General features: G+C 41.8%; 1 protein-coding gene across 1 annotated transcript in view; it reads left to right on the forward strand.

The window, feature by feature from the left end:
- Window positions 1–1115: 1115 nt before the first annotated feature.
- Window positions 1116–8099, forward strand: part of LOC130220278 (protocadherin Fat 3-like) — a 36355-nt gene continuing 29371 nt past the window's right edge. The window contains 2 exon segments of the mRNA XM_056452650.1: window positions 1116–2984; window positions 2986–4426. Of these exon segments, the coding sequence (XP_056308625.1) occupies window positions 1116–2984; window positions 2986–4426 (3310 nt within the window).

The raw sequence follows: 8099 nt of genomic DNA on the forward strand, positions 1-8099 counted from the left end.
GTACATGGTAAGGTCAGCAATGCATTTTTGTGGACTGGAACAGATCTGAACCATCCTGCAAGGCACACACAAAACAATCAGTGTCTAAAATAAGTGGATTTACCATACTAACAGATGTGCAACCATAAACTTACAAACACATACCTTACCCTACTTGTTGTATAAAGCTAACTTAAACGTTTATTATTATTATTATTATTATTATTATTTTTATTTAGCCGCCCAGAAGGTCTATAACAGGGTTGTCCAAACACGGTCCTGGAGGGCCGGTTTCCTGCATATTTTAGTTTCAACCCTAATTAAACACACCTGAACCAGCTAATCAAGCTCTTTCTAGGTATACTAGAAACTTCCAGGCAAGTGTGTTGAAGGAAGTTGGAGCTAAACTATGCAGGGCGCCGGCCTTCCATGACTGAGTTTGGACACCCCTGGTCTATAAGATTTGAGCAACTACTAGGGATAATTTTGTTTTACCATGTATAGTTAAGTAAACCTACACACACACACACATACACACACACACACACAGACTTCCTCTACAGCAGCACTTTATCTTAACCAGTATTGCTGATTCCACAACGTCTTGTTCTTTCTCAAGAGCTTTTTTAAAACCATGTCATATAGTGTGTGTGTGTGTGTGTGTGCGTGTGTGTGTGCGTGTGTGTGTGCGTGTGTGTGTGTGCGTGTGTGTGTGCGTGCGTGTGTGTGTGTGTGTGTTCGTTTTCACGGGTTATATTTTTGATCTTTCGTTCTCTGTAATTATTTTGTTCCTGACTTGCATTCTCCGGCTGTATTTTCTTCTGTACAGAGTGTGTGTGTAAGTGAGTTTTCCTGAATTGCATCCTCCTGGTTTTTCTGTAGTATGTAATTGTGTGTCAGTGTCTGTTTTGAGACATGGGTAGTGATGTCATTTGGTTAGTGGTTGCCTCGCTACCAACCCTTCTGTGGTACAAGACTTCCTCTGCTTGTGTTTGATCATTTTGACGGATTGCTGGTGACCTCTCACCTTTAGGTATGAAAGGTCAGGTTGTGTATTGTCATGACATCTACTCTTGTCTAATGCATTTCTCTCTCTCTGTCCCCAGGATGGGTTTGGTGATGGGATGGCAGTGAGCATGGCCCTTTGGGCAGGCATATGGGCCGTTCTCCTACAACTGGCCCTCTTGCTGTTCTTCACTGTGCCTCCAGGGCACTGCCAAGGCGAAAGGTCCCGTCTGCAGTTTACTCAACCACTGTACCATGCGTCAGTCTATGAGAACTCAGCCGCACGCACCTATGCCACCAGCCAGGTGCGCATGGGCATTCCGCTCCAACATCACTCCTGGGAGGTGAGGTACCGCATCACCTCTGGGGACGAGGAAGGGTTCTTCAAAGCTGAGGAATACACTCTGGGTGACTTCTGCTTCCTGCGGATACGGACTAAAGGGGGGAATGCTGCCATCTTGAATCGTGAGGTTCAGGATAACTACGTGTTAACAGTAAAAGCTTCGCTTAAGGGTGATACACTAGAGGCCTGGACTAAAGTTAGTGTGCAGGTATTGGATATGAATGACCTTCGTCCTCTTTTCTCCCCGACCACGTATTCGGTTACCATTGCAGAAAGCACACCCTTGCGTACCAGCATAGCTCAGGTCACTGCCACGGATGCTGATATAGGATCGAATGGAGAGTTCTATTACTTTTTCAAGGAGCGAATGGAGCTGTTCGCTGTGCACCCAACTAGTGGAGTTGTTTCTCTCAGTGGAAAGCTGGATGTGGACATTCAAAGCCGATACGATCTTGAAATCCAGGCTGTGGACCGAGGAATGAAACTCTATGGGAATAATGGTGTAAGCAGTACAGCTAAACTTTTTGTTCATGTAGAACGAATTAATGAACATGTACCCACATTAAGTATTGTTACATTGGCACCGGTATGGACTGAAAAGTCCCCCATCATAGCTGTGGTCACCGTGGAAGATCTTGATGAAGGGTTGAATGGAGAGATTGAGACAGTGAGCATTGTGGCTGGGGATCTTCTTGAGCTATTCAGCATTGAAAGGACAGATGTGCCAAGTGAAGAAATGGTGGATGAGGAAGGCAGCCAGAAAGGATCTAACGAGTTTGTCCTTCGTGCAATGGAGCAGTTTGACTGGGACAGCTATCCATTTGGACTAAACCTCAGCTTGCAGGCTCAAGATCGTGGAACACCTCAGAAGTTCTCTGCTGTGCAAATAGTGCACTTACGATTATCAAGACCACCCCCTGTAGAAGTCACTTTTCAAAAGAATGAATACGAGGTCCTCTTGAGTGAGGTTGCCCCTCCGGGAACTATTGTGGAGGCTGTAAAACTGCAGCCAGAGCCTGATGATGCTGAGTACATCCTGACCCCGTCTGCTGATTCAGGGTTTTTCAGTATCAACACTATGACAGGCGTGATCAGCACAGCACGTTGGCTCACCCAACTGAAGCAGGAAGTATTTGAGTTAGAGGTCTTAGAAGTAGACAGTGATCTTAGGGTCAAGGTTAAAGTCATTCTTGAGGACGCTAATGATAACGCACCATCATTTGCCCAACAGTCTTATGAAGTATTTGTCAATGAAAGTGTAGCTGTAGGCACTACTGTTGTTGTGGTGACTGCTTCGGATGATGACCATGGGGAAAATGGATACATCACATACAGTATGGCTAGCTTGACACCATTACCATTTAGTGTGCAGCAGTTCACCGGAGCAGTAACCACAACACAGGAGCTGGACTTTGAATCATCTCTAGAGAGTTTTAGTTTTGTGGTTCGTGCTTCTGACTGGGGTTCTCCATATAGGCGCGAGAGTGAAGTCAACATCACTGTGCACCTTGAAAATGTTAATGATAACAAACCCCTGTTTGAGAAAGTAGCCTGCGTTGGTGTTGTCTCCCGAGAACTCCCAGTAGGTGAGGTAATTGCCACAATGTCTGCCATAGATATTGATGAGCTTGAGCTAGTCAAATATAAGATCCTCTCAGGGGAATGAGCGAGGGTACTTTGAGTTAAATCCTGACTCCGGCGTCATGACATTACGTCACTCCCTCATCACCGCAGCACCCAAAAACTCATTCAGTCTAAAAATTACTGCCACAGATGGAGAACACTTTTCAGATCCTATGTTTGTAAACATATCTGTAGTGCAAGGGAAGTCCCCACCCAAGAGCTTTAGTTGTACCGAAACTAGAGTAGCCCAACGTCTGGCAGAGAAACTTCTGAAGAAAGCCAAAGCTAGCAGTAAGCCCAAAATGGAAGAAGGCTTTATTGACCTGTTCTCTGTGAACCGTCAAACACCTCAATTTGACAAATCCTTCCCAACAGACATCACTGTGCGTGAGGATGTAGAAGTTGGCACAAGTGTGTTTCAGGTAAAAGCCCTTGATGGAGACACTGGGTTTAATGGGCAGCTTTTACATGCCATTGCTGATGGCAACACAGATAGTTGTTTTAGTATTGGAATTCTGAATGGTGTAATTAGCATCTTCCTCCCTCTAGACCGTGAGAAAACTGACCGCTATCTTTTAAACATTACACTGTACGATTTAGGCCAACCACAAAGATCAACCTGGCGGCTTCTTACAGTGTACATAGCAGATGCAAATGACAACGCACCTCAGTTTCTTCAGGATGGTGGCTATCATGCCCGCATTCCTGAAAACACTCCTATTGGTACAGAAGTCATTCAAGTGGAGGCTACTGACAAAGATCAAGGTCTCAATGGAGAGATCCAGTATTCTCTGCTCACCAGCACCTCGCAATTTGGCATTAACAGCTCCAGTGGGATTGTGTATGTTGCTGGTCAGCTGGACCGTGAGTTGGTTCCATTGTTCATATTAAAAGTGGAAGCACGAGACAGAGCAGAACGAGCAGCCCAACGGTTTTCAATTACAACTCTTAAAATCACACTTGAGGATGTTAACGACTGTCCGCCTGCATTCATCCCAAGTGTTGCCAGCGCCCGTGCACTTGAAGACCTCCCAGTGGGCACTGTAGTCGCCTGGCTGGACACTCAAGACCCTGATCTGGGACTTGGAGGGCAGGTCCGGTACTTACTTGATAATGACTATGATGGTCGTTTTGAGGTTGACAAGACAAGTGGGGCAATTCGTCTTACCAAGGAGCTGGATTACGAAACTCAACAGTTCTTCAACCTAACAGTGCGGGCAAAGGACAAAGGTCGACCTGTGTCACTACTATCAGTTAGCTTTGTTGAACTGGAGGTGGTGGATGTCAACGAGAACCTGTATGCACCATATTTCTCAAGTTTTGCCATGAATGGATCAGTAAAGGAAAGTGTTCGGATTGGAACTTCTGTACTCCAGGTCTCTGCAAGGGACGATGACACGGGGAGAGATGGTGAAGTGCAGTATTCAATACGTGATGGCAGTGGTCTTGGGAGATTCACTATTGATGAAGAAACAGGTATGTGCTGGTTGATTTTTTTTTTAAATTCTAATTATAGTGATAATGCTGATGGTTGATGGCTGCAATTAGGTAAAACACTTTACTGAAGCCTAAACACAACATTGTTACTTTAAGTGAACTGTCAAGAATACTTTTTAGATTGAATTTCAGCTGTTGTTACCTGAAAAACATTATTTAAAAAATAACAAATAATGGATGATATACCAACAGATGGCTGTAATACACTATTGTAGTATACAATGTTGTAAGATGACACTGTACTGCTTTAGACGATTACAGGTTCACTACTATAAATGCTACTTGCTGGAAAAAGTAACTAACTTCAAAAAAGCTACATGGTTTCATACAGTAAATTGCTGAGCTACAGTCTGAAAAATGTAGTTATGCTACAAGCTATTAGCTACTCCCAATAACAGCACTTAGCCTTTATGCATCCCCGATCGCCTACTACTTGAATTGAATTGTACTACACGACCGTTTGAAAAGTATGCTCTATACCAGTGGTCCTCAACCACTGGGCCACGGATCGGTACTTGTCCTTGGATCAATTAGTACTGGGCCACACAAGAAATCATTAATTACTTACGTTTTATTTATTATTGGAGTCTGAACGATCTTTGATTTTGAAAAATCTTTTACTTTGAAAAATGACCATATTCACTCGCTTCACATCTTGGTCACCTGAGCACCCAAATTTAACCCACAAGCAGCAAAATGAGTAAGAAACAGACTAATTGGAAAGTTTCTTTGCTAATGGAAAAATGGCCAGTTCAATGAATGTCGCGAGAAACGCAACCGCGAGTCAAGAACTGACCCTTCAGCTTGTATGGAATATACACATTTCGGTAGACTAATTATCTCAGACAAACAAAGAACAACCAAGTACTGCAGTGCTTTGTAATTTTGTCCATAAACAAATCTTGTATCAGAGTGACAGCTTGTCATCTTCTGAGAAAATGTTTGGTCGCCTAGAAACCTGAACCTCTGACCACCCAACACCAACCCCCGGTCCGCAACAATATTTTCAAGCGTTGGCCGGTCGAGGACCATTGCTGTATACACTATAAATGTGAGTAGTATGCATTGAACTCAGATGTACTACATCCGCCATTTTGTTATAATGACCTACCTGCATCAGTTGCGTTGCTTTACTCTAATTCAGGAATTCCCCCGCTGTGCATCATGGAGTAGTGTAGCGTCCATCCGATGCGCACTTCAGAATCTCGCCGGAAGTAATAGGTCATTCGGGTACTTCTCACATACTGTTTTTCCAATTCTATGAATTCAGACATACTACTTGGCTCACATATTGATTTAGCATACTATATGTTATGGAGTATGCGATTTCAGACGCAGCCACAGTCTTTCTCTAAGAGGTAAATGGCTAATGTTACTCATTTTTCTGAAACACAATATTGTGGTGTTTTTATGTAGTGATATCTGCCTGGATTAATCACTGGAGATTGATTAGAGTTTAATAAACTGTAGATAAAGCCTTTAAGTTGACTCTAGTACAAAAAGGGAAAAATATGCCTCTCACAGTGACTTCCTGGTACATAGAAATGAAGAGTGAATAGTGTTCAGTGGTTTGTCTATCACCTCAGGCCAGTTAAACACTGCATTGGCCTACATTTTATTTGGGTCGAGTTTTGACAGTTGAGATGGAGGGGGAGCGATTGAAGTATGATTGAAATTGTGATATAGTTGTGGTTAACATTTTTTTATACACTGCATTTGGTTCACATGCACTGTTTTGATGGGATCGTTAGTTTTTGTCTATTTTTTTCTGTTGGACAAAGTGGATACATGTGTATGTGTGGTGACGAATAATGATTTCTGCAAAAAGAAATATGTGTGTATGTGTCAAAGCGGGAGTGTGTGAGTGTAAGGTTGATTTATGCGCAGAGCCTCTGTTGGGTAGACTGAATTACCACACAAAGCTCTTTTATTTACATTTATTGCAGTTGTCATGTCGTTGTGTCTGACCCAGACACTTAGCTTTAACCTTCATTTTGCCTCTCTCTCTCTCTCTCTCTCTCTCTCTCTCTCTCTCTCTCTCTCTCTCTCTCTCTCTCTCTCTCTCTCTCTCTCCCTCTCCCCTTTTCCTTTCACTCAGTCATTCTCTTTTCCCTTGACAGTACTTTTTCTGTCAGAGAAAATGATAGTATCTGGGCTTATACTATTATTTATACGTGGATTGGGGTTTGAACAAACTCTGTACTTCAGTATATTATTTAATTTTTAACATGAAAGTTATATAAATTGTGTGAAAACACATTCAATGAAGAAGACCTGAGACCTGAAAATGTGAAATTGTGGCATATTTTCATTTAAAACAGTAGGATCTCCTATAAAACTACCTGGTAACTGCATGGCAACTCATTAAAAACCTTGGGAACCTCCCAGCAACCTCCTGGCATTCGTCCTAGCTAGTTTAGCACAAGCAAACACGACACATTATTTTTCTTAAATCTATAAGTCCAAGAAATCCGCAAGGGAAGATGAAGCATGTGTGAAAATATGTGTAGCTGATATCCATCAGCCACTAAAGGTGGCATAGGTATAATAAACTGTGAAAAAGCAGTGTGTGTGGAACACAATATCTCTTCTTGTTGGAAAATCCAGCTTTAAGCTAGCAGCTGTGGATGTTTGTATCTGGTAAATCCAAACTGGCCATAAGCGCAGCATGGCTGACATCAGTCACTGTGTTGCAAAAGCCATCTTCAAGGGACAGTTCACCCAGAAATAATGCAAAGTTTGTTGATATGTTATTCAACCTGAGGCCAATAAGGATATACAATAGTTAACATTTTGTTATTGACACATACCACGTATTTAGTTTGCTGCTGGAATCAGTGATTGGAGTTTATTGTTAAAAAAAAAGTGAATGATTATGTTACAAGAACACACCAGTCCCCTTTATAAGACATGTGCTAACCTCATATGGGTTTTTTTTTTAACAACACATTTTGGAACCATTCAAAATAAAAGTCACTATCCAACCTCATTATGTAGCATAGAGGAGCTAGGAGTTAATTAAAAACTACTCCAACTGTATTCATATGACAAACAAGTCATATACACAGGATAGCTTGAGGGTGAGTATATTATGGGTAATTTTCATTTAAAATAACCTGTTCCTTTAATTTTAAGTGCTCATAGTCATTTTCTGAACCACCAAGGCACACACTTCCACACCAAATCTATTTATTTTGGTGAACTATCCCTTTAACCACTCAAAAGGGGTATATTTCTGGATCAAGATCATCTACCACCGTACACCAATTAAGTAATTAACAACCAGGATAAAATGTAAAACTTTTCGGACAGTATTCGATGGTATTTAGACGGTAACTGATCTTTTAATTTTAAGTGCTGACAGTCATTGACTTGCATTTTCTGAACCACCAAGAAGCACAATTTCAGCACCAAATCTATTTGTTTTAGTGAACTATTCCTTTAACCACTTTAAAGTGGTATATTTCTGTTCAAGATGGTCCACCACCTTACACCAGCATAGGAACCAGCAGGGATAAAATGTAAAACTTTTCCAGCTATATTCATATGACAAAAAAAGTCATATACACTGAGGATTGCTTGAAGGGTGAGTAAATTATGGGGTAGTTTCCATTTTTAATTAACTAGTTCTTTAATTTTAAGTGCTGATAGT

This window comes from Danio aesculapii, unplaced genomic scaffold (assembly GCF_903798145.1).
Source record: "Danio aesculapii unplaced genomic scaffold, fDanAes4.1, whole genome shotgun sequence".
NCBI classification, from domain to species: domain Eukaryota; kingdom Metazoa; phylum Chordata; class Actinopteri; order Cypriniformes; family Danionidae; genus Danio; species Danio aesculapii.